We start from the raw sequence: 27,668 nt of genomic DNA, 5'->3' as shown, positions 1-27,668 counted from the left end.
AACTGGATGCTTTGAGACAGACCGGGATTTCAAACTTGCCCCTAAACTGACAGTAATTCACGTATAAATGAGCTCCACCTTTGCTGAGATTAATCCTGTGGTGGAATTGCTGTGTGCAGCAAACAATCCCACTGATCAGCTGCTTCTGACCAGATCTTAATGAATGAATAGCTAATCTATCAATAGAGCAGCGGGGTGATGATGAGGAGGATGCTTTGATTGTGTTTTCATACTTGGTGATTGAATATTAACAAACAGAAAAGAAACAGCGACTGGCTGCAATTCATTCAAGTATAATACAATTATTTGATGTGGATGCGGGTATTTAAGCAGCATTATTCATTGTAGTGAAGGATGGTTCATTTACACATTCATTACTTTCAGATTCTGGGCAAGTTTGAAATCCCGGTCTGTCTCACAGCGTCCGGTTCATCTGGAGCCAGATGGTAACTCCTCATGAATTTACTTCTTATGAGTGTAGCCAGCTCCACAGAAAGAAAGTTATGGATTATGATGTTATGATAATTGGGTAATATTGCCCCCCCCCCCCCCCCCCCCCGCCTCTTTGATAAACACGGGGTAAACAGGCTCCCAGTCACCACTGTAGGGAACAGTGACCCCCGAAACCAGAGTCTGGAACAGAGAGTCCCCCAAAAACACAGGCTCAAAATCACGATCCTGAGAGACAGAAAGAGGGGGGGAGAGAGAGAGAGAGAGAGAGAGAGAGAGAGAGAGAGAGAGAGAGAGAGAGAGAGAGAGAGAGAGAGAGAGAGAGAGAGAGAGAGAGAGAGAGTTTTGCAGTCTGTTGCCAATGTATTGTAATTTAAATGTGTTATATGTACTGTACTGGATTTAAATTAGTAGTGCAATAACTACAGTGGAACTGAAGGGATATTTGTACCTGGGAATCAGTTCCAGTAGTTTGTTGCCAGTTTACCGTCATTAACTGCAGTAAACTGAAAGTATGTTTCCCTCCCTCCCTCCCTAATGCTAACTAACAATCTTTAAAATCCTCTCTTATTATTGTTATTATTAGCTTTATTAACATTATCACAGCCCCCCTTCAAAGGAGACACAGACACACTGAACAGGCTGTCAGGACAGACAGACAGACACACACACACACACTGACCTGTCTCTCTGGGTGGATGCAGGCTGTCAGGACAGACACACACACACACTGACCTGTCTCTCTGGGTGGATGCAGGCTGTCAGGACAGACACACACACACTGACCTGTCTCTCTGGGTGGATGCAGGCTCTAAGGACAGACAGACACACACACACACACTGACCTGTCTCTCTGGGTGGATGCAGGCTGTCAGGACAGACAGACACACACACTGACCTGTCTCTCTGGGTGGATGCAGGCTGTCAGGACAGACACACACACACACACTGACCTGTCTTTCTGGGTGGATGCAGGCTGTCAGGACAGACACACACACACACTGACCTGTCTCTCTGGGTGGATGCAGGCTGTCAGGACAGACACACACACACACACTGACCTGTCTCTCTGGGTGGATGCAGGCTGTCAGGACAGACACACACACACACTGACCTGTCTCTCTGGGTGGATGCAGGCTGTCAGGACAGACACACACACACTGACCTGTCTCTCTGGGTGGATGCAGGCTGTCAGGACAGACACACACACACTGACCTGTCTCTCTGGGTGGATGCAGGCTGTCAGGACAGACACACACACACACTGACCTGTCTCTCTGCGTGGATGCAGGCTGTCAGGACAGACACACACACACACACTGACCTGTCTCTCTGGGTGGATGCAGGCTGTCAGGACAGACACACACACACACTGACCTGTCTCTCTGGGTGGATGCAGGCTGTCAGGACAGACACACACACACTGACCTGTCTCTCTGCGTGGATGCAGGCTGTCAGGACAGACACACACACACACACTGACCTGTCTCTCTGGGTGGATGCAGGCTGTCAGGACAGACACACACACACACTGACCTGTCTCTCTGGGTGGATGCAGGCTGTCAGGACAGACACACACACACTGACCTGTCTCTCTGGGTGGATGCAGGCTGTCAGGACAGACAGACACACACACACACTGACCTGTCTCTCTGGGTGGATGCAGGCTGTCAGGACAGACACACACACACACACTGACCTGTCTCTCTGGGTGGATGCAGGCTGTCAGGACAGACACACACACACACACTGACCTGTCTCTCTGCGTGGATGCAGGCTGTCAGGACAGACACACACACACACACACTGACCTGTCTCTCTGGGTGGGTGAAGGCTGTCAGGACAGACACACACACACACACTGACCTGTCTCTCTGGGTGGATGCAGGCTGTCAGGACAGACACACACACACACTGACCTGTCTCTCTGGGTGGATGCAGGCTGTCAGGACAGACACACACACACTGACCTGTCTCTCTGGGTGGATGCAGGCTGTCAGGACAGACACACACACACTGACCTGTCTCTCTGGGTGGATGCAGGCTGTCAGGACAGACACACACACACACTGACCTGTCTCTCTGCGTGGATGCAGGCTGTCAGGACAGACACACACACACACACTGACCTGTCTCTCTGGGTGGATGCAGGCTGTCAGGACAGACACACACACACACTGACCTGTCTCTCTGGGTGGATGCAGGCTGTCAGGACAGACACACACACACTGACCTGTCTCTCTGCGTGGATGCAGGCTGTCAGGACAGACACACACACACACACTGACCTGTCTCTCTGGGTGGATGCAGGCTGTCAGGACAGACACACACACACACTGACCTGTCTCTCTGCGTGGATGCAGGCTGTCAGGACAGACACACACACACACACTGACCTGTCTCTCTGGGTGGATGCAGGCTGTCAGGACAGACACACACACACACTGACCTGTCTCTCTGGGTGGATGCAGGCTGTCAGGACAGACACACACACACTGACCTGTCTCTCTGCGTGGATGCAGGCTGTCAGGACAGACACACACACACACACTGACCTGTCTCTCTGGGTGGATGCAGGCTGTCAGGACAGACACACACACACACTGACCTGTCTCTCTGGGTGGATGCAGGCTGTCAGGACAGACACACACACACTGACCTGTCTCTCTGGGTGGATGCAGGCTGTCAGGACAGACAGACACACACACACACTGACCTGTCTCTCTGGGTGGATGCAGGCTGTCAGGACAGACACACACACACACACTGACCTGTCTCTCTGGGTGGATGCAGGCTGTCAGGACAGACACACACACACACACTGACCTGTCTCTCTGCGTGGATGCAGGCTGTCAGGACAGACACACACACACACACACTGACCTGTCTCTCTGGGTGGGTGCAGGCTGTCAGGACAGACACACACACACACACTGACCTGTCTCTCTGGGTGGATGCAGGCTGTCAGGACAGACACACACACACACTGACCTGTCTCTCTGGGTGGATGCAGGCTGTCAGGACAGACACACACACACTGACCTGTCTCTCTGGGTGGATGCAGGCTGTCAGGACAGACACACACACACTGACCTGTCTCTCTGGGTGGATGCAGGCTGTCAGGACAGACACACACACACACTGACCTGTCTCTCTGCGTGGATGCAGGCTGTCAGGACAGACACACACACACACACTGACCTGTCTCTCTGGGTGGATGCAGGCTGTCAGGACAGACACACACACACACTGACCTGTCTCTCTGGGTGGATGCAGGCTGTCAGGACAGACACACACACACTGACCTGTCTCTCTGCGTGGATGCAGGCTGTCAGGACAGACACACACACACACACACTGACCTGTCTCTCTGGGTGGATGCAGGCTGTCAGGACAGACACACACACACACTGACCTGTCTCTCTGGGTGGATGCAGGCTGTCAGGACAGACACACACACACTGACCTGTCTCTCTGGGTGGATGCAGGCTGTCAGGACAGACAGACACACACACACACACACTGACCTGTCTCTCTGGGTGGATGCAGGCTGTCAGGACAGACACACACACACACACTGACCTGTCTCTCTGGGTGGATGCAGGCTGTCAGGACAGACACACACACACACACTGACCTGTCTCTCTGCATGGATGCAGGCTGTCAGGACAGACACACACACACACACACTGACCTGTCTCTCTGGGTGGGTGCAGGCTGTCAGGACAGACACACACACACTGACCTGTCTCTCTGGGTGGATGCAGGCTGTCAGGACAGACACACACACACACTGACCTGTCTCTCTGTGTGGGTGCAGGCTGTCAGGACAGACACACACACACTGACCTGTCTCTCTGGGTGGATGCAGGCTGTCAGGACGCCCTCCTCGTCTCAGGGGTAATCAAAGGGCTGCTGGAGCTCAAAACACTGCAGAGGAGAGGAGGGGAGAGAGAGACCTGGAGAGAGACAGAGAGGGAGAGAGTTGAGAGAAAGGGGCAGGGGGGAGAGAAAAGAGAGAAAGAAAGAGAGAGAGAGGGGGAGACAGAGAGGGGGGGAGGAAGAGAGAGGGGGGAGACAGAGAGGGGGAGAGGGAGAGAGAGGGGAGACAGAGAGGGGGAGAGGGAGAGGAAGTTAACATTGTATACAGACAGACTTCCAGACGTCTTAAGAGACAGACACACACTCACAACAGACACAGAGAGACATAGATGGACACACATGCACAGGTACAAGCAGACAGACTCAAAAACAGACACACACACATAGAAACAGACAGGCTCACAGAGACACACACAAAAACACGCAGACACACAGACACACAAACAGACAGACAGACAAACATGCAGACACACAGACACACAAACAGACAGACACACAAACACGCAGACACACAGACACACAAACAGACAGACAGACAAACACGCAGACACACAGACACACAAACAGACAGACACACAAACACGCAGACACACAGACTCACAAACAGACAGACACACAAACACGCAGACACGCAGACACACAAACAGACAGACACACAAACACGCAGACATGCAGACACACAAACAGACAGACACACAAACACGCAGACACACAGACTCACGCAGAGACACAAGCACAGGCAGTTGGAATTAGAGAGATAGACACAGACAGACAGACCGACCGACACAAATACAAAGACACACAGACTGACCCTGGTTGAATAGTTCTATAAAGTCCAGGACATTTACTACGAGGCGTCTCATCATGTTGTAGATATCTTAGTCCTGTGGGCTGGGGACCAATTTCAAGAGCTGAGGAAGAGGAGAGAGAGGAGGTTATGCAGTTATACTGTCCAGGGTTTTCTATTCAGTGTTATAGATCTACACTGTGCTTGGGCTTGCTGCACTATATGCAGTTCTGTCCAGGGTTTTCTATTCAGTGTTATATATACACACTGTGCTGGGGCTAGCTGCACTATATGTAGTTCTGTCCAGGGTTTTCTATTCAGTGTTATATATACACACTGTGCTGGGTGGTAGCTGCACTATATGTAGTTCTGTCAAGGGTTTTCTATTCAGTGTTATAGATCTACACTGTGCTGGGGCTAGCTGCACTATATGTAGTTCTGTCCAGGGTTTTCTATTCAGTGTTATATATACACACTGTGCTGGGGCTAGCTGCACTATATGTAGTTCTGTCCAGGGTTTTCTATTCAGTGTTATATATACACACTGTGCTGGGGCTAGCTGCACTATATGTAGTTCTGTCCAGGGTTTTCTATTCAGTGTTATATATACACACTGTGCTGGGTGGTAGCTGCACTATATGTAGTTCTGTCCAGGGTTTTCTATTCAGTGTTATATATACACACTGTGCTGGGTGGTAGCTGCACTATATGTAGTTCTGTCCAGGGTTTTCTATTCAGTGATAGATCTACACTGTGCTGGGGGTAGCTGCACTATATGTAGTTCTGTCCAGGGTTTTCTATTCAGTGATAGATCTACACTGTGCTGGGGGTAGCTGCACTATATGCAGTTCTGTCCAGGGTTTTCTATTCAGTGTTATATATACACACTGTGCTGGGTGGTAGCTGCACTATATGTAGTTCTGTCCAGGGTTTTCTATTCAGTGTTATATATACACACTGTGCTGGGTGGTAGCTGCACTATATGCAGTTCTGTCCAGGGTTTTCTATTCAGTGTTATATATACACACTGTGCTGGGTGGTAGCTGCACTATATGCAGTTCTGTCCAGGGTTTTCTATTCAGTGTTATATATACACACTGTGCTGGGGCTAGCTGCACTATATGTAGTTCTGTCCAGGGTTTTCTATTCAGTGATAGATCTACACTGTGCTGGGGGTAGCTGCACTATATGTAGTTCTGTCCAGGGTTTTCTATTCAGTGTTATAGATCTACACTGTGCTGGGGCTAGCTGCACTATATGTAGTTCTGTCCAGGGTTTTCTATTCAGTGTTATATATACACACTGTGCTGGGGCTAGCTGCACTATATGTAGTTCTGTCCAGGGTTTTCTATTCAGTGTTATATATACACACTGTGCTGGGTGGTAGCTGCACTATATGTAGTTCTGTCCAGGGTTTTCTATTCAGTGTTATATATACACACTGTGCTGGGTGGTAGCTGCACTATATGTAGTTCTGTCCAGGGTTTTCTATTCAGTGTTATAGATCTACACTGTGCTGGGTGGTAGCTGCACTATATGCAGTTCTGTCCAGGGTTTTCTATTCAGTGTTATATATACACACTGTGCTGGGTGGTAGCTGCACTATATGCAGTTCTGTCCAGGGTTTTCTATTCAGTGTTATATATACACACTGTGCTGGGTGGTAGCTGCACTATATGTAGTTCTGTCCAGGGTTTTCTATTCAGTGTTATAGATCTACACTGTGCTGGGGCTAGCTGCACTATATGTAGTTCTGTCCAGGGTTTTCTATTCAGTGTTATAGATCTACACTGTGCTGGGGCTAGCTGCACTATATGTAGTTCTGTCCAGGGTTTTCTATTCAGTGTTATATATACACACTGTGCTGGGTGGTAGCTGCACTATATGTAGTTCTGTCCAGGGTTTTCTATTCAGTGTTATATATACACACTGTGCTGGGTGGTAGCAGCACTATATGTAGTTCTGTCCAGGGTTTTCTATTCAGTGTTATAGATCTACACTGTGCTGGGGCTAGCTGCACTATATGTAGTTCTGTCCAGGGTTTTCTATTCAGTGTTATATATACACACTGTGCTGGGTGGTAGCTGCACTATATGTAGTTCTGTCCAGGGTTTTCTATTCAGTGTTATATATACACACTGTGCTGGGTGGTAGCTGCACTATATGCAGTTCTGTCCAGGGTTTTCTATTCAGTGTTATATATACACACTGTGCTGGGTGGTAGCTGCACTATATGTAGTTCTGTCCAGGGTTTTCTATTCAGTGTTATAGATCTACACTGTGCTGGGGCTAGCTGCACTATATGTAGTTCTGTCCAGGGTTTTCTATTCAGTGTTATATATACACACTGTGCTGGGGCTAGCTGCACTATATGTAGTTCTGTCCAGGGTTTTCTATTCAGTGTTATATATACACACTGTGCTGGGTGGTAGCTGCACTATATGTAGTTCTGTCCAGGGTTTTCTATTCAGTGTTATATATACACACTGTGCTGGGTGGTAGCTGCACTATATGCAGTTCTGTCCAGGGTTTTCTATTCAGTGTTATATATACACACTGTGCTGGGTGGTAGCTGCACTATATGTAGTTCTGTCCAGGGTTTTCTATTCAGTGTTATATATACACACTGTGCTGGGGCTTGCTGCACTATATGTAGTTCTGTCCAGGGTTTTCTATTCAGTGTTATATATACACACTGTGCTGGGTGGTAGCTGCACTATATGTAGTTCTGTCCAGGGTTTTCTATTCAGTGTTATAGATCTACACTGTGCTGGGGCTAGCTGCACTATATGTAGTTCTGTCCAGGGTTTTCTATTCAGTGATAGATCTACACTGTGCTGGGTGGTAGCTGCACTATATGTAGTTCTGTCCAGGGTTTTCTATTCAGTGTTATATATACACACTGTGCTGGGTGGTAGCTGCACTATATGTAGTTCTGTCCAGGGTTTTCTATTCAGTGTTATATATACACACTGTGCTGGGTGGTAGCTGCACTATATGCAGTTCTGTCCAGGGTTTTCTATTCAGTGTTATATATACACACTGTGCTGGGTGGTAGCTGCACTATATGTAGTTCTGTCCAGGGTTTTCTATTCAGTGATAGATCTACACTGTGCTGGGGGTAGCTGCACTATATGTAGTTCTGTCCAGGGTTTTCTATTCAGTGATAGATCTACACTGTGCTGGGTGGTAGCTGCACTATATGTAGTTCTGTCCAGGGTTTTCTATTCAGTGTTATATATACACACTGTGCTGGGGGTAGCTGCACTATATGCAGTTCTATTAGGTGTTTCACTCACCTCAATATCTCTGCTGTGAAGCACCTGTTCAGGTCTGTCTCCAGGTAGCTCCTGTTCTGCTTGGTTGCTCTCGGATTGGCTAGCAGTGTCTGAGCTCTGAAGCTGCGCCGGTGCAGAAAGGGGGCGTCACCCTGCCTCAGCCACTCCCTCACCAGACAGACTCCTCCCAGCTCGTCACCGTGGGTACCGCCGGTCACAACCACTCTGCTGAGAGGTCGGGAGGGAAAGGCAGTGGAATGTTTCATCTGAGGAGAAGAGGGGTGTGCGAAAATAAAAAACACATCCATTTTATTTAAATTTAATAAAAACAAAAAGTCAACAACTATTATATGTAACAAAAAAAAAAGAAATACAGGCACCAGATCTGAGGTCAATTCATACACGCACTCATACAATATCCATAGCTGATCAATGCACCATGCAGCAGTTCCATACATACTGTAGCACCACCATGGGAATCAATACATGCATACATTCCCCACAGATGCTTTCACGTTTTTTTTTAACTGTGGGAGGAAACCGGAGCGCTCGGTGGTGAAAAAAAACCCACGCAAACACGTTGGGGGAACATGCAAACTCCACACAGACAGACAGACTCTCATTTAAGAGGTTCAATAAAGCAATTGTGAGCAGCTCCTCAGTTGGAACAAAAACCAGCAGAGGCACAGACAGACAAACAGACAGGAGGGTCCCCAGGACCAGGACTGGGAAACACTGTACCAGATATACAGAAAGATGTTTCAGTGTGACAGACTGACCGAACTTTGACCTAGTGACCTCTGACCCCAAAAATAAAGTTTTGGGCTTAAAAGCTAACTCGTTATACAGGCAGAGAGATTGTTATCATTTCCCATTTGAGCCGAATATCCTATTAAAAATGCACTGCACAGTTTACAGTCATAGTAAAGTACAGGGAAGCATTGTGAAGCACAGAGAGAGGGACAGTGGTAAAGTAAAGCACAGGGAAGCATTGTGAAGCACAGAGAGAGGGACAGTGGCAAAGTAAAGCACAGGGAAGCATTGCGAAGCACAGAGAGAGGGGCAGTGGTAAAGTAAAGCACAGGGAAGCATTGTGAAGCACAGAGAGAGGGGTAGTGGTAAAGTAAAGCACAGGGAAGCATTGCGAAGCACAGAGATAGGGACAGTGGTAAAGTAAAGCACAGGGAAGCATTGTGAAGCACAGAGAGAGGGGCAGTGGTAAAGTAAAGCACAGGGAAGCATTGTGAAGCACAGAGAGAGGGGCAGTGGTAAAGTAAAGCACAGGGAAGCATTGCGAAGCACAGAGAGAGGGGCAGTGGTAAAGTAAAGCACAGGGAAGCATTGTGAAGCACAGAGAGAGGGGTAGTGGTAAAGTAAAGCACAGGGAAGCATTGCGAAGCACAGAGATAGGGACAGTGGTAAAGTAAAGCACAGGGAAGCATTGTGAAGCACAGAGAGAGGGGCAGTGGTAAAGTAAAGCACAGGGAAGCATTGTGAAGCACAGAGAGGGACAGTGGTATAAAGCATAATTAAAAACAGGATAAGCCTTATAAACAGCAAAGTGTAATGAAACACAATGAAAGTTTGATAAATCAATGGAATGCATTGTTAAGCACAGAGATATGGTGCAAAAAATATTCATTGGTTATTTTATAAGTTCTGCAGTTTCCTTCCTACCAGTTTTCGCGTTGTTTTTTCCTTCAGAATTAACTGCCTGCCCGGAACTGTAAAATCACCGGTTTTCGCTGCAACACGGAAACAACACCGCATTGGCAGACAGCAAATAGGGCAATACCTGGCTTCACACATATACTTAACATTGGAGTAGCAGCCATTTTGGTTGAGGATAAAATAACCCGCATTACAGAAAATATCCGCAAGATGGCACCTAAGGACAGATAATTATTGCAGCAACTGATAACTTTTTACACAACTTTTTATTGTTTTCCTCTTACGATACTATGTATCGGTGTTTTCAATTCAACCCCCTTCACTATTATTATATTATATAAAAATAGAACTGTGTGATTGAACACTGCCTTTCAGATTTGAATGTAATCGCGCCTGCGAAACAAACTGTGACATACTGGAGAGAATACAATCGCTACAGAATTCAGGACAAAAAAAAAATGCTACAATAGGGAACTGGGTGCAAGCCCGCTGAGGTGAGGCATACACTGGACTAGCTCCCCTGAAAACAATATTTGTTAAGATCTCAACTAAGCAAAAAAAAATAGTTTTTTGGTGGTTTTGTGTCGTGAAGTTAATTTGAACGACACAAAACCAGCACAAGCGCAGCACAAAGTAACAGGCCAGGTATGGTTTAGTTCCGTTATGGTAAGGGGAGGGGGGTCTATGTGACGTCACTCGTGTTACTTGTACCGCTGAATTTTGGAACAAGATACGGAGGTGAAAGTTCAGGACCTGGAAGGCCGAGATGCTTCTGGTTTTCATTCCAGTTCAACTCTTAATGACCTAATTGGGTTGATTGGAACCACTTAACCTTTCTTTCCTAGGACCGATACAAATGGTTAAATTGGTCCAATCAAGAACCCTGACCTATACCATCCTATACCATCATTGTGTATAACATCAACGCATCAATATGTTAAATTATAGGGCAATAAAAACATTTGGCCTATACCAGAGGTCAAGAGGAGCCCCAAATATAGTTTTATTTTATCATAGTGCTGATGTAGATAAGCCATGCTATAGGAATGAGTCATTATATATTTCATCTCTACATTCAAACGTTTCACTTTGAAACTTGAAAAGTACATTTTAACTCACAGCTTTTAAACAGTCAGAACTATAATCTCAAATAACAAACAGAAAGTCTTCATTCTAACCAGGAAGCACACTGCTCCCTTATTGCAGGAGATCGCTTCAGAAACACACGAGCGAGCGGTGACACTAAGCAGTTTTATTACACAGGAGAGTTACCCGTAGAGGTAACGTTCCAGCCCATTTCCACCTCTGAATACAATTATTATTATATTTCCTAGCAGACACCCCCCTTCTCCAGGGCGACTTACAATTATTACAATATATCACTTTATTTTTACATACAATTACCCATTTATACAGCCGGGTTTGTACTGGAGCAATCTAGGTAAAGTACCTGCCTGCTTGCTCAAGGGTACAGCAGCAGTGTGTGCCTTCCCCCCACCTGGGTTTGAACCCACAACCCTCCGGTCAGGTCAGGTCAGGAGTCCAGAGCCCTAACCACTACGCCACAGTGCAGCCCTGAACTATCTTATTAATACAATGCTATCTAGTGCACTATATCTACTAGAAACAGTATCATGGTATATGAAATAAAAAGTACAATGCTATTAGGATCAAATTAAACAATACAAATTCAGATGTTTTTGCAGTTGACAGCTTTCCATTCAAGTTGAGGTCTGAAATGAGAAATCTGGGTGTAATCTTTGACAGATATCTTTCATTTGAACCTTATAATAGAAAGATAACCAAAGTATCCTTTTTTCATTTAAGAAATATTGCTAAGCTAAGGTACTTTCTCTCCATGCAAGGTGCAGAGAGGTTGATGCATGCTTCTATAACATCCAGACTAGATTACTGCAATGCTCTGTTCTCTGGTATTCCCAGATCAATCTTATCTCGACTGCACCTTGTGCAGAACGCTGCTGCCAGGGTCTTAACAAGAAGTACGAGATATGATCACATTACCCTAGTACTGGCAGCCCTACATTGGCTCCCTGTAAAGTTCAGGGTTGATTTTAAGGCTATGTTTATTACATACAAAGCATTAAATGGCTTACATCCCTCGTATTTAAATGATATTTTAATCCCATACACATATTTGAAATGTTATTACCTTGTATTGTACTGCATTTTATCTGTATAGTTTTGCATTTTTATATTTATTGTTGTTGTTTTTTGTGCTCAACAAACCATTGCTGTTTTGTTCTGTTGTGAAGCGCCCTGTGACAGTTTATTGTGAAGGGCGCTTGTGGCGGAGTGTCCCGCCCCTTTGTTTATTGTTGTTTTGATTTATGTGTTAATGTGACGATGAAAGCCGTCCTTTATTATTATTATTATTATTATTATTATTATGTATTGTTTGGCTGGACGAGCGAGACGCCGTCCGCCAGGTTATTGTTTTTATTTTTAAAAACCTTGTGAGGATGCGTGACTGATCAGCTACTGATTATTTAACGAGCTGACAGTCACACATCCTTATTAATCCCGTGCAGACTATGGCCGAGGGGTAATAAGGTAATTTAATTAATAGCTAGTTAACCCCTCGGCCAGAATATAAAAGCCTGTAGCTGTCTGCGCTCAAGGTGTAAGAGATGAGATGTAAGTTTGGGGGGAGGAGGGAAAGGGAAAGGAAAAGGAAAGGAACAATTGCTACATGTGCTGGTCACGCAACCAGCACACTATTTGTTTACTATTTGATTGTTTGGCCCTTGTGCCCTTTTGTTTTGTGTTTGTTTAAATCTTTTGAGTATTGTTTAATAAAACGCTGGACGCCTTAGCGTCTCAGTTTGCCCCGCCATTCCTCACTGTTTGGAGTCTGTGTTTCTGGTCTGACGTCACCACTTCAAGCCACCCTTTCACAGTGCTATATTAAATAAAGATTGATTGATTGACCTGCACTTTTTGTTCACAGATCTTTACTGCCATTCAAATATCGCCAAATTTACATTGTATACAGCAGAGTAATACGTTTCGATATGTATCCACAAAGGCTTTAACACAAACTCTTAAACTATTATTACTGACACGTTTCTCTATGAACAATAAAATGCAAAGTTAACTCCACAAGGCCCATTCCTGTAGCAAATACTGTGGTTTGCTCTGTTTATTTTCCATCTCTCGCTTTAGCTTTTAACTGCTGCTGCTGTTGCGTACCGGATAAAGAGAAACATTGTTTTAATTTAGCGGGGATGAGAGAGAGAGAAAACAAACTAGTAGCACTGCTACTACTAGAAACTAAACACAGTGGAAGTTAACAAACTGAATTCGAATGCGATCAGACTGCAGGCAGAACGAAATGCAGGTTCAACTAGAATCAACAGAGAGCAATGCTGCACAATGCTGTTTGTAACTCAGCTCATATATGAGGGTGAAAAAAACATTATTTGGTAATTCGTGTTTGATTAAGAAAGAAAGAAAGAAAGAAAGAAAGAAAGAAAGAAAGAAAGAAAGAAAGCGAATTGGCTCATAATATGTTTAAAACAAAACAAAAAAAAAACAGACACCCAACAAATACGCTGCAGATCTCGCCAGCTCCCTGTATTATTATTATGATCTCAATTCAATGTTTTTTCATAAGTAGTGCATGGTGCGTAGGCAGTTAGCGCTGTTGCATGCCTGCCTGCCTCACAACCCTAGTGCCCTGGGTTCGATTCCCCGTCTCTATTTCTTTCTCTGGGTGTCTGTGTATGGAGATAGGATTTATTTAGCATTTAATCATCATTATTATGGTGTATGCTACACAAAATCTCCATGATTGCTATGTGGAGACTTTCTTTCCAAGTGCAAAAAATGTCAAAATTGAACTTTAAAAGATAAAGATTCCTGATACTTGCTCTTTTGCAAAAGCTCCATATTGTAAACCCCTTCAATATAACACCCCTGCACTTTGTTCACCACACAATGGCTGGCTTTCATTAGTATTAAAACACCTTCTACCTGGGACAGTGAAACACACACACGCACACGCAAAGAGAGGGATCTGTAGTTTTGCATATTCGGGAGGGTCTATATTATAAAGTATAAGAGCAAATAATCTGAATGGAACTCAACTCACCCCTTGAGTGTTTGAAGAGTCTGCTGGACTGCATTACAATTGACAGGTAAGTGCAATTCCAAACTCCGCAGAGACATGCTACAGCAGTGGTTCTCAACCCTGGTCCTGGAGTACTTCCCCCTGCCTGCCTGCCTTGCTGTTTTTTGTTCTAACCGAGCTGCTCTCAATTACTTCATTGAACTAATAATTTGCTTAATTTGAGTTTGTTTTATTGTGTATCTTGGTGGTGGCCAGCCCTGGTCCTGGAGGTCTGGTGTCCCTCCTGGTTTTTGTTCCAACCGTGCCCTAAATTACTAACTAGACCAATTATTACCAATTATATTGGATCAATTAAGTAATTTAGGGCACAGTTACAACAAAAGCCAGGGCTGGGCACCGCTGGCCCTCCAGGACCAGGGCTGGGCACCGCTGGCCCTCCAGGACCAGGGCTGGGCACCGCTGGCCCTCCAGGACCAGGGCTGGGCACCGCTGGCCCTCCAGGACCAGGGCTGGGCACCGCTGGCATTGCTTTATAAAAAGTTGGATCATTTAAGTTCCTCATACAATTTTTTTTTATACTTACCTTGAAATCTCTCCCAAGTTTTTATGAGTTCAGTGAAGTAATTGAGACCAGCTCAGTGGTTTAAACATAAACCTGCAGAGCAGGAGGGAAGGCAGGCAGGCAGGCAGGCAGGGAGGCAGGCAGGCAGGGAGGCAGGCAGGCAGGGAGGGAGGCAGGGAGGCAGGCAGGCAGGAAGGCAGGGAGGCAGGCAGGCAGGAAGGCAGGGAGGCAGGCAGGCAGGCAGGGAGGCAGGCAGACAGGCAGGGAGGCAGGCAGGCAGGCAGGGAGGCAGGCAGGCAGGCAGGCAGGCAGGAAGGCAGGGAGGCAGGCAGGCAGGGAGGCAGGCAGGCAGGCAGGGAGGCAGGCAGACAGGCAGGCAGGCAGGAAGGCAGGGAGGCAGGCAGGCAGGGAGGCAGGCAGGCAGGCAGGCAGGCAGGCAGGCAGGGAGGCAGGGAGGCAGGGAGGCAGGCAGGCAGGCAGGGAGGGAGGCAGGCAGGCAGGCAGGGAGGCAGGGAGGCAGGCAGGCAGGAAGGCAGGGAGGCAGGCAGGCAGGAAGGCAGGGAGGCAGGCAGGCAGGCAGGCAGGCAGGCAGGGAGGCAGGGAGGCAGGCAGGCAGGGAGGCAGGGAAGCAGGCAGGCAGGCAGGGAGGCAGGGAGGCAGGCAGGCAGGAAGGCAGGGAGGCAGGCAGGCAGGGAGGCAGGCAGGCAGGCAGGGAGGCAGGGAGGCAGGCAGGCAGGAAGGCAGGGAGGCAGGGAGGCAGGCAGGCAGGCAGGCAGGGAGGCAGGGAGGCAGGCAGGCAGGGAGGCAGGCAGGCAGGCATGCAGGCGGGGAGGCAGGGAGGCAGGGAGGCAGGCAGGCAGACGGGGGGTTGTTGGGTTTACTCCACACAGTCTTACAAAATACGGGGCTTGAAGTTTTCTGTTTTTATTTTTGATCACTATTGTGATGTCCATATACAACTAAAGTAGCTGATTATTTTTTTAATTTTTTAATTCATTTTTAGCATTACAGGGTTCCACACTCTAAATGAATAGGAAACATATTGAATCATATATATATATATATATATATATATATATATATATATATATATATATATATATATATATATATATGAAGGGCTCAAGGACTAAAAACAGTTCACCATCACATGTAAGCAGCAGAGGTTAACAGCATGCAGTCATTTACAGTGCATTTCACAGCATGCAGTCATTTACAGTGCATTTGATCATTTCAAGGCTTAAAAACAACTATTGATTACAGGTTTAAAAGGGAGAGAGAGATGTAAAATAAACACTCAAAACATCAAGCCCTACATATATTCATTCTTTATTTTTTTAGTTCTTTCTTTTATTCCTTGCCTGTTTTCTCTTTCTTTCTGTTATTCTTGCTTTCTCTTTTCTTCCTTTGTGCACTGATTAATCTACCAGTTAATCAAGTAAAGCCCATATATTTTGATTGAGCGACAGCCCTGCTTGCTTTCCTTCCTTCTTTTTCTTTCTTTGTCTTTCTTTCTTTCTTTCTTCTAAAATCAATACATATGGTCACTATATACATGTTCCTAAGAGTATCTAAACTAACAGGACAGTGAAGAAGATGGCTCCATCTCTCTTGAAATTCTGCTTCCTTCTCCTATTGGCCGCTCAGTTTGTGGCCCCTCAGTGGTTTGTGGCCCCTAAACAAGTAAGTTTGTAATTTCCCTTCCTAGGGACCCCCTTCCCCCCGTCTGTCTGTCTGTCTGTCTGTCTGTCTGTCTGTGTGTCCCCTCAGGCCCCTAAACCGGTAAGTTTGTAATTTCCCTTTAGTGTTCAATTCACCACATTAAAAAAGAATAGCTTAATAACACAATACAGTACAAACAGGAACTGTCTTCAGTCCTAAATAAAGAGCCAGTTTAACTAAGAGCAAGTACAATATATATATATATATATATATATATATATATATATATATATATATATATATATATATATAGTCAAACTCGTTTACAACATACCTGGTATATAACGTACACTCTGATATAATGTACCTGTATCGTGGGCCCAAATAAATATCGTATTAAATCCTTTTTAAAAAGCTTGTTTATTGCATACTCTTATGGTACATGCTTGCTGTTATTACGCACGCACCACGATGGCACGCAGCACGTCTGTGAGGCGGATATTACGTGCTTGCTGTTTGAGCGTTGCTCTTGATTACAGTTCATGTACTGTATTAACATGGCGAGAGCTAAACGAGTGTCAATCTCACTCAAGGATAAACTCTACATTATCAGTGAAATCAAAAAGGGACGAAAGCAGGCACAATTATGTAGTAAACTGGGGTTGTCAAAAAGCACTGTGAATACGATATGGAAAAGTCGGGAGAAAATCCTGTCAGTGATTGATTCTTCAGTATGTGCACCTGCCTGTAAACAGGTGCGCACTTCGAATTAGAAGACACGCTTCTCAAGTGGTTTAAACAATAAAGAGATGCATTAGTACCATTAGTACACACAAGCGATTGATGTTGTTAAATGTTTTGTGATGAGCCATTCCAAACTCCGCAGAGACATGCTACAGCAGTGGTTCTCAACCCTGATCCTGGAGTACTTCCCCCTGAGATCAGTTCATGGACTCAGTAGTTAAACTTGAAGAGCTAAAGTTTAAAAAGATCTTGATGACACCAGATCTGCGTTAGTCCTCCGACAGCGTAACAGGTCTGGTTGGCTTCACTGTGTGGGGCTTGCAGTGTGACAGAAAGCTGGCGGTGAAATAATTGCTGATTCAAAAAAAAAAAAAAACATGTCTGTTTATGCAAGTAGGAGATTTTGTGTGATCATTATGACTTTTTCCACTGGTCAAAATGTACTGTCCAAGAGTGGCGGCCATTTTGTTTTTCTATTTTCAGAATTCTCCAATAGTGATGGACTTCGCAAAACAGTCCCTAGATGATCAATATGAAGGCTGCAGAGACAAAATGTTACAAAAAGTGCGAGAAGTTTACCTGAAGAAAGAATTGAAAAACAGCGAGAACTTTAGAAAGGCTTGGTCTATGGCTAAAATTGCAATGAAAAACAAACCTCTCAAAGGCCTGACGCCAGAACAAGCCACGGCTGTCTACGCTTACTCCACCAAACACATTTACACCGACTTCAACACAGCGGTCAGAAACGGAGGCGGAAAGAATTACAAGGCGTTCATTTTTATTTAACCGATGCCCTGAAGAAGCTGAAAACCAAATTTAAAAACTGTTATCATGTGTACAGGGGCGTTTCCAAGCCCACAAAAGTGAGCTTGGGTCAAATCATCCGCTTCGGTCAGTTCACCTCCACTTCACGAAGCCTAAAGGTTGCAACAGGTTACGGGACGGCAACTGTGTTTGTTATGAAAACCTGCCAAGGCACATCGATCGACGATTATTCGTGGTTCATTAAAAACGAAGAGGTTCTGGTGCCGCCATTCGAGAGGTTCCAAGTGGTGGCCGTCAACGGGAATCAAATCAACCTGAAACCACTGCCAAAAACCAAAAGCATTTATAACTGTCTGGCAGGTAAGGAGAGATAGTTGGCTGTGTTGAGCATATGTGTGTGTCAGTGTGTGTAGGAGCTATAGCCTGGAAATCGCTGATTTGAATACGGGCTATGCCATCGCTGGCTGTGGCTGGGACTTTCCAGGGGGCGACGCAAAATTGTCCAAGCATTGCCCAGATGGGGAGTGCTGAAGTCGGCTGGGTAATCCCTGTCTCTACACTGCGGCGCACCAGTGACTCCTGTTGCGACCAGGTGTCTGTCTGCGAGCTGGCTCTCTTCTTGTCACTGGATCTGCGTTAGTCCTCTGAAGGCGTGATAGGTCTGGTTGGCTTCACTGTGTGGGGCTTGCAGTGTGAAAGAAAGAAAGCGGGTGGATTGACAGCTTGAAGCACGTTTCGGAGGACTAAAGCTTGAGGGCTCTTGTCTTTGCCTCTCCCGAGTCACTGCCAGGGGGTTGCAGCAGCAGCAGCAGTGATGAGACACGGTCTTAAAACAATTGGGCATTCCAAATTGGGGAGAAAACAGGGGTAAAATAATTGCTGATTCCAAATAAAACAAAAATGGTAACTAGTAATTGCATTAGTTTTGCAGGTTTTGTTTGAGAAAGCTTAGCGTTACTTGAACAGTTTTTGCATGAATATAGTCTGTGTTTCACATAGCTACCCACTTGTCATTTATTTCTCTTTTTCATTGCAGTGCATAAAGGAAAGACACACGGGTGATGTCAGAGTTGAGTCTACAGTCACGTGACACGAGTCATGTGACCAACGCAGGCTGCACAATACAGATATTCAATCTAAATTCATTCATTGTGGGCCATTTGCTGTGCGCTGTATAAACCATTTCAAACAGATGGAGAGACACAAATTGACTTGTTTTTTTTGTTGTTTTTTTAAGTCAAAGACTTGGCAGCTTTTATAAGAGCAAAGCTGCATTCAGAAATAGAGGGTCAGTGTTTGAATGTTCAGAACATGAAATGTAAAAAAAAAAAGAAAAAACATTGTATGGAGTCTCTCTCTCTCTCCGTGGCTTTTGATGTGGTCTTTCTTTCGTTTTCTTTCTGCAATAAAACAGCTTTTTGAGCATCATTCAAAAATCACTTGTGCGTCTGTGTGGAGTTATTACTTTAACTATAGAGCATGATCTGGCATTCATGCACTTCAGGGGTGGGAATATGACTCCTATTGCACAGCAGTTTCAACGAGTCTCCCTATTGCACAGCAGTTTCAATGAGACTCTTATTGCACAGCAGTTTCAATGAGACTCATTTCACAGCAGTTTCAATGAAACTCCCTATTGCACAGCAGTTTCAATGAGACTCATATTTCACAGTAGTTTCAATGAGACTCCTATTTCACAGCAGTTTCAATGAGACTCCTATTGCCCAGCATTACACTCAGTTATTCTTAAACCCAATTATTAAAAAAAAGGACTGTTATTTAAAATGCTGCAGTTATTAAAATGTCGCGATTGCTTTCCGTTTCTTCATTCCAATTTGTAAACTGACAACAAAGTAACATTGGGATGATTCAGAACCCATTGTAGCTGTTTCACAGAAAATACCTGCAATTGAAACCAATTTTACCATCTGCAATCGTACAATCATCCATTTACTAATCTCTTCAATATTCATACACACTTTGTATCAGTATTCAAATAAGCATTAACTGCAGGTTTCTTTCTTTACTCATATGTTATAGCTCCGATAATGAAATACACCAAAGAGATGGGTCTGTAGTTTTGCATATTCAGGACGGGGCGGGGTGGGGGCGATTGAAGAGGAATTCAACTCACCCCTTGAGTGTTTGAAGAGACAGGCTGCTGGACTCATTACAATTGACAGGTAAGTGCAATTCCAAACTCCACAGAGACATCCTACAAAGTTTCTATTGGTTGTAATTCAGGGGTCTGATTTTAGGGTTTCACCCAGTTTAATTGGATCTGCATTCAGGGTTAAACCTGAAAACTCCCTGAACAGGCAGCAGGACTGTGTATGAACTAATAAACGCAGGCACAGTTAGCTGCGATTCAAATACAACGCATACAAAAAGAGCTTTTTTTGTTTCAAACGATCTCCAAATGATTTCAATTAACAAAATCACAACCTGATTGATCACAGTGAAATTCTTCCAGATGTTAAGAAATGGATAATTTAATGCTGTGCAAAAGTCTTAGACATTAGGTTAACTTAGACATCTTTCTTTGCATGTTTCTACTCTTTGCATCGTTTATCTGATCCTTGCTGTTCCTCACATCAATTTAAAGGATTTTTAAACAACTTTCTATTGGTATACTGTATGTGAAAATAGCACAAATATACTGTATGTTATAACTCCTGAAACCAGAACTCAAAACCAGAAGCCCTAATTATAGATTTTTTATATATATATTGTAACAGCCCGGCACTCACTCGGGTTCGTTGCCCCTTTAAAAGTACGACCCAGGACACAAGAAATGGAGTTTTCAGCGCTGACGCGCTAATATTTTAATAAACACAAAATTAAAACAAATACAAAATAAACACCTAGCTCCTCTTGGAGCGCTTACTGCACAAGTTCTTTTCCCTCACTAACTTGCAGGACGGCTAAGCCGTTTACCTGCTAACACAAACAAACTTAACACAGCACTTACTCTTAGGACTGCTCGGAAACAGAGCACGTCTTCTGTCTCCTTCTACTCAGCAGCCACGTACAGCCAAGCTGCACGTCTTATATACCCTGCACCTGACATTAATTTACAATATATATCTGGTGCGGGTGATAATTAAACAATAAACAATTAAACAAAATAATAAAACAATTAAACAAAATGTGCATTCCGCACATGATTCTTTCGCAGGGAGGTTTTAACCCCCTCCCTGCTGTTTCTCATAACCCGCTATTTCACACATCCCCCCCCCCCTTGTCTTTACAAGACACAGGCCACGAGACGGCCACCTCCTCCCTTAAAACCTAACCACCCAACCTCAAGTCCATCATTGTCCTTTTCCGCCCTTTTCCACGGGCGGACTTGAGGGTGGATCGGTCCACATCCCGGCCCCGCCAGGTAAGGACCGCGCACCGGCGACAAGGGGACCCAACGGTTCGACAGGGGCGACCGGAGCGTAGGCCGTGGCACTGGAGGATGCAGCAGTGGACAGAGATCTACCCCTGGGAACCGGCGCAGCGATGTCCGATCACCCAGGGGAAGCGAAGCAGCGAACAGGGGGAGCGACAGCGACGTCTGGCAGCAGCCCAGCGACGTCTGGGTGCTCGGGGAGAGCGGAGCAGGGAACCAGGGGCAGAGCTGTGGCCAGTGTTGCAGACTCCTGGGCTCTAGGCCCAGCACAGGGAGGTCCAGGAAGACCGGCCGGGTGTCCTGGAGCAAGGGGTGAGAGACTGGACGCAGCGGTGCCGGACTGGACCGTAGGGGTGGTGGTCGGGGCTGTGGTGGAGGTATGCTTTTCACCTCCCCCCTGGGCTCCGGAAGCGGCGGCTCCTCCCCTCTGGGCTCCAGAAGTGGCGGCTCCTCCCCTCTGGGCTCCAGAAGCGGCGGCTCCTCCCCTCTGGGCTCCGGAAGCGGCGGCTCCTCCCCCCTGGGCTCCGGAAGCGGCGGCTCCTCCCCTCTGGGCTCCGGAAGCGGCGGCTCCTCCCCTCTGGGCTCCGGAAGCGGCGGCTCCTCCCCCCTGGGCTCCGGAAGCGGCGGCTCCTCCCCTCTGGGCTCCAGAAGCGGCGGCTCCTCCCCTCTGGGCTCCAGAAGCGGCGGCTCCTCCCCCCTGGGCTCCGGAAGCGGCGGCTCCTCCCCTCTGGGCTCCGGAAGCGGCGGCTCCTCCCCCCTGGGCTCCGGAAGCGGCGGCTCCTCCCCTCTGGGCTCCGGAAGCGGCGGCTCCTCCCCTCTGGGCTCCGGAAGTGGCGGCTTCTCTCCTCTGGGCTCTGGAAGCGGCAATAGCAGCTCCTCCCTCTCTGGCTCGGGAGACTGTGGAGCTGCGCTAGCCTGCTCCCATTTCTGGAGCAACAGCTCTAACTCTGTTTGCTCCCGCTCCTGTCTGTTCGGCGGTGCCAACCCCATCTCGCTCATCTGTCTCTCCCATGTCGCTGTCTGCTCTACCTGTGCAGCAGTATTGCGGTTGATTCTCGCAATTAACTCTTCGATACTCTCAATTTTTAGGGTCGTAGGGGCGCCCACACACTCTGACACCATATGTAACGGCCCGGCACTCATTCGGGTTTGTTGCCCCTTTAAAATTAAGACCCAGGACACAAGAAATTGAGTTTTCAGCGCTGACGCGCTAATTTTTAATAAACACACAAAAATAAAATAAACAGAAATAAACACCTAACTCCGTTTGGAGTGCTTACTAAACAAGTTTTTCCCTTACTACCTTGCAGGACGGCTAAGCCGTTTACCTGCTAACACAAACAAACTTAACACAACACTTACTCTTAGGACTGCTCGGAAACAGAGCACGTCTTCTGTCTCCTTCTACTCAGCAGCCACGTACAGCCAAGCTGCACGTCTTATATACCCTGCACCTGACATTAATTTACAATATATATCTGGTGCGGGTGATAATTAAACAATAAACAATTAAACAAAATAATAAAACAATTAAACAAAATGTGCATTCCGCACATGATTCTCTCGCAGGGAGGTTTTAACCCCCTCCCTGCTGTTTCTCATAACCCGCTATTTCACACATCCCCCCCCTTGTCTTTACAAGACACAGGCCACGAGACGGCCACCTCCTCCCTTAAAACCTAACCACCCAACCTCAAGTCCATCATTGTCCTTTTCCGCCCTTTTCCACGGGCGGACTTGAGGGTGGATCGGTCCACATCCCGGCCCCGCCAGGTAAGGACCGCGCACCGGCGACAAGGGGACCCAACGGTTCGACAGGGGCGACCGGAGCGTAGGCCGTGGCACTGGAGGATGCAGCAGTGGACAGAGATCTTCCCCTGGGAACCGGCGCAGCGATGTCCGATCACCCAGGGTAAGCGAAGCAGCGAACAGGGGGAGCGACAGCGACGTCTGGCAGCAGCCCAGCGACGTCTGGGTGCTCGGGGAGAGCGGAGCAGGGAACCAGGGGCAGAGCTGTGGCCAGTGTTGCAGACTCCTGGGCTCTAGGCCCAGCACAGGGAGGTCCAGGAAGACCGGCCGGGTGTCCTGGAGCAAGGGGTGAGAGACTGGACGCAGCGGTGCCGGACTGGACCGTAGGGGTGGTGGTCGGGGCTGTGGTGGAGGTATGCTTTTCACCTCCCCCCTGGGCTCCGGAAGCGGCGGCTCCTCCCCTCTGGGCTCCAGAAGCGGCGGCTCCTCCCCTCTGGGCTCCAGAAGCGGCGGCTCCTCCCCTCTGGGCTCCGGAAGCGGCGGCTCCTCCCCTCTGGGCTCCAGAAGCGGCGGCTCCTCCCCTCTGGGCTCCGGAAGCGGCGGCTCCTCCCCCCTGGGCTCCGGAAGCGGCGGCTCCTCCCCTCTGGGCTCCGGAAGCGGCGGCTCCTCCCCTCTGGGCTCCGGAAGCGGCGGCTTCTCTCCTCTGGGCTCTGGAAGCGGAGATAGCAGCTCCTCCCTCTCTGGCTCGGGAGACTGTGGAGCTACGCTAGCCTGCTCCCATTTCTGGAGCAACAGCTCTAACTCTGTTTGCTCCCGCTCCTGTCTGTTCGGCGGTGCCAACCCCATCTCGCTCATCTGTCTCTCCCATGTCGCTGTCTGCTCTACCTGCGCAGCAGTATTGCGGTCGATTCTCGCAATTAACTCCTCGATACTCTCCATTTTTAGGGTCGTAGGGGCGCCCACACACTCTGACACCATATGTAACGGCCCGGCACTCATTCGGGTTTGTTGCCCCTTTAAAATTAAGACCCAGGACACAAGAAATTGAGTTTTCAGCGCTGACGCGCTAATTTTTAATAAACACACAAAAATAAAATAAACAGAAATAAACACCTAACTTCGTTTGGAGTGCTTACTAAACAAGTTTTTCCCTTACTACCTTGTAGGACGGCTAAGCCGTTTACCTGCTAACACAAACAAACTTAACACAGCACTTACTCTTAGGACTGCTCGGAAACAGAGCACGTCTTCTGTCTCCTTCTACTCAGCAGCCACGTACAGCCAAGCTGCACGTCTTATATACCCTGCACCTGACATTAATTTACAATATATATCTGGTGCGGGTGATAATTAAACAATAAACAATTAAACAAAATAATAAAACAATTAAACAAAATGTGCATACGCACATGATTCTCTCGCAGGGAGGTTTTAACCCCCTCCCTGCTGTTTCTCATAACCCGCTATTTCACAATATATATATATATATATATATATATATATATATATATATATATATATATATATATATATATATATATATATATATATATATACATTTGTTTTTTCTAAGAGTATCTAAACTAACAGGACAGTGAAGAAGATGGCTCAATCTCTCTTGAAATTCTGCTTCCTTCTCCTATTGGCCGCTCAGTTTGTGGCCCCTCAGTGGTTTGTGGCCCCTAAACAAGTAAGTTTGTAATTTCCCTTCCTAGGGACCCCCTTCCCCCCCGTCTGTCTGTCTGTCTGTCTGTCTGTCTGTGTGTCTGTCTGTGTCTCTGCTGGATTTTGTTCCAACCGAGGAGTTTAATTCACTGAGCCCTTAATTTGAACTAAAACAATTTGCTTAATTGGAAATGTTTTAAAATTGTTTAGGTTGGGAGATTTCAAGTATATTTTGTGATCACATCGTCATGATTTATGCAACTGCACAAAATCTACACAAAACTGCACAAAATCTGCTGTCCATGAACGGCGGCCATTTTGTTTTTCCTATTTTCAGAATTCTCCAATACCGATGGACTTCTCAAAACATTCCCTGGATGATCAATATAAAGGCTGCAGAAACGAAATGTTACAAAAAGTTCAAAAGGTTTACCTGCCTAGAGAACTGAAACAGAACCCAAAATTTAATTCCGCCTGGTCCAACGCAAAATCGGCAATGAAATCCAAATCTCTGGGATATCTGACTCTAGAACAAGCCACTGCCATCTACGTTTACACAATGCCAGGCGTTTACAGTGACTTCAACACAGCGGTCAGAAACGGAGGTGGAAAGAATTACAAGGCGTTCCCGTTCAAGGCGCTGCATTTTTACATAACCGATGCTCTGAAGAAGCTGAAAACCAAATTTAAAAACTGTTATCATGTCTACAGGGGCGTTTCCAAGCCCACAAGCGTGGGCAAGGGTAAAACTGTCCGCTTCGGCCAGTTCACCTCCACTTCACGAAGCCTACAAAAAGCCATGCATTTTGGATCCGGAACAATTTTCCACATGCGCACATGCCAGGGCGCATCGATTCAAAGTTATTCGATGTTCCCAACTGAAGACGAGGTGCTGGTGCCGCCATTCGAGAGGTTCCGAGTGGAGGACGTCAACAGGAATCAAATCAGACTGACACCACTGCCAAAAACCACAAGCATTTACAACTGTCTGGCAGGTAAGGAGAGAGATGTTGCGGCAGGCCATCTGGCTCAAAAACGCAGGAAGTTTAGTTTGACCTTTAACTCTTGATTGCAGACTTCCAAGTGGCATATCCAGTAAAGGCAATCTGCTGGAGTGCAGGATGCGCCCTATAGGAGATCGCTGGTTCGAATCCGGGGCTATGCCATTGCCAGCTGAAGCTAGGAGGTCCCAGGGGGTGGCAAATTGACCAAGTGTAGCTGGCCTTATTTTGCTTTGTGTAATTTATTTTTATTTTTTTAAAGAATCAGTCCTGGATTAGTCATTCACCAACAGCTGTTTATTGAGTCTACCGTATCATACGGCCTGTCTGTTTCAAGGCAAAAGTAAAGAAGAAAAGGATGAATTAAGTGGCCCTCCTTCAATACCACACCTACATACGTCAAAGGATCAAAGGAAAACAATTAATTTGCTAGACAAAAATAATAATATAAAACAATATATACATCCATAAAGAATAACGGTTATTACTTTATACAGTGTTCATTCACACACACACACACATTTAAATGTGAACTGCACGCGCATCATACCGCTAGAGGTTGATTTATAAATATACTTTTAAAATGTTTTCTCATTGTAATTTTCCATTTTTACATGAGAACATTTACCAATAAACATAATTATTGTATTCTATATAGACTGGTATTAATTTGCGTTACGGTTTTATTTTCTAAATAGATTCGAGAACAATAATAAAAGATAAAGACTAAAAACAAAGCTTTCCCTCCACATATCACAGTATACAAACACTATAATAACGATATGTACAATAAGTAAACCAATTTATATAATAATAATAATAATAATAATTTCCAGACAGAGAGCGACGTGGAAAAACAACCTCCCTACGCCAGGTACATTACAAACTGGGCAGCAGGTCATTACAGTGACAGCGGTTTCTTAGATTGCTCGATTGGCTTCACAGCTGGCTTGCAGTGTGAAAGAAAGCAGGCAGCTCGACTTGACAGCTTGAAGCACGTTGTTGTTTCGGAGGACTGAAGCTTGAGTGCGCTTGTCTATGGCAAGCCGTTTTAACATCTAATCCTCAATTGCTGATATCAGCAATTTTAATAGTGATATCAGTAATGTATTGCTGATATCAGCAATTCTATTTTTGATATCAACAATTCTCAATGTTATTTTTTGATATCAAAAATAGAATTATTGATATTGGAAATACAATTGTGGATATCAAAAACAGTACCTTTTATTTTGATATAAACAATTGTATTTCCAATAAACAATTCTATTTTTGACATCAAGAAAACGATTACATTACTGATATCAGAAATGCCATTCGTGATATCAATAACACAATTCTTGATATCAGAAATGCCATTCGTGATATCAATAACACAATTCTTGATATCAGAAATGCCATTCGTGATATCAATAATACCATTCTTGATATCAGCAATTGAGGATTAAATGTTAAAACGGCTTGCCATACTTGTCTGTCTTCGTCTCTTTAAGCTGAGTCACTGCAGGGGGAGTGGGGGGGGAGGTTGCAGTGGTCAGACAGGCTCTTTTAAAGTAATTGGGCATTCCAAATTGGGGAGAAAACGTGGTTAAAATAATTGCTGATTCCAAATAAAACAAAAATGGTAACTAGTAATTGCATTAGTTTTGCAGGTTTTGTTTGAGAAAGCATAGCGTTACTTGAACAGTTTTTGCATGAATATAGTCTGTGTTTCACATTGCTACCCACTTGTCATTTATTTCTCTTTTACATTGCAGTGCATAAAGGAAAGACACACGGGTGATGTCAGAGTTGAGTCTACAGTCACGTGACACGAGTCATGTGACCAACGCAGGCTGCAACATACAGATAATCAATCTAAATTCATTCATTGTGGGCCATTTGCTGTGCGCTGTATAAACCATTTCAAACAGATGGCGAGACACAAGTCTTTAAGTCAAAGACTTGGCAGCTTTTATAAGAGCA

General features: G+C 45.9%; 1 protein-coding gene and 1 long non-coding RNA gene across 2 annotated transcripts; both read right to left on the bottom strand.

The window, feature by feature from the left end:
* Nucleotides 1–567: 567 nt before the first annotated feature.
* On the bottom strand, nt 568–5,211 carry LOC131707333 (uncharacterized). Its single transcript, XR_009311120.1, has 3 exons — nt 5,144–5,211; nt 4,300–4,409; nt 568–678 (listed from the first exon to the last, which is right to left on the bottom strand). It is a non-coding gene; the product is annotated as an uncharacterized LOC131707333 (long non-coding RNA).
* On the bottom strand, nt 5,211–23,976 carry LOC131707243 (N-acyl-aromatic-L-amino acid amidohydrolase (carboxylate-forming)-like). Its single transcript, XM_059009516.1, has 3 exons — nt 23,923–23,976; nt 8,419–8,663; nt 5,211–5,243 (listed from the first exon to the last, which is right to left on the bottom strand). The coding sequence occupies exons 1-3, from the start codon at nt 23,974–23,976 to the stop codon at nt 5,237–5,239; spliced, it is 306 nt and encodes a 101-aa protein (XP_058865499.1). The 3' UTR covers nt 5,211–5,236.
* Between the last annotated feature and the right edge of the window lie 3,692 nt (nt 23,977–27,668).

The sequence above is a fragment of the Acipenser ruthenus genome, chromosome 39 (assembly GCF_902713425.1).
Source record: "Acipenser ruthenus chromosome 39, fAciRut3.2 maternal haplotype, whole genome shotgun sequence".
Classification (NCBI taxonomy): Eukaryota; Metazoa; Chordata; class Actinopteri; order Acipenseriformes; family Acipenseridae; genus Acipenser; species Acipenser ruthenus.
Note: the sequence above shows the minus strand (reverse complement) of the source record. Positions and strands in the feature narration are given on the sequence as shown.

Bases quoted from the DNA above. Each gene is read 5' to 3' on its own strand.
- LOC131707243 (XM_059009516.1), bottom strand. From the start codon at position 23,976: ATGGAGAGTATCGAGGAGTTAATTGCGAGAATCGACCGCAATACTGCT. The intron at 8,664-23,922 runs GTAGAGCAGACA...TCTTCTCCTCAG, and splicing joins ACCGCAATACTGCTGCGCAG to ATGAAACATTCCACTGCCTT.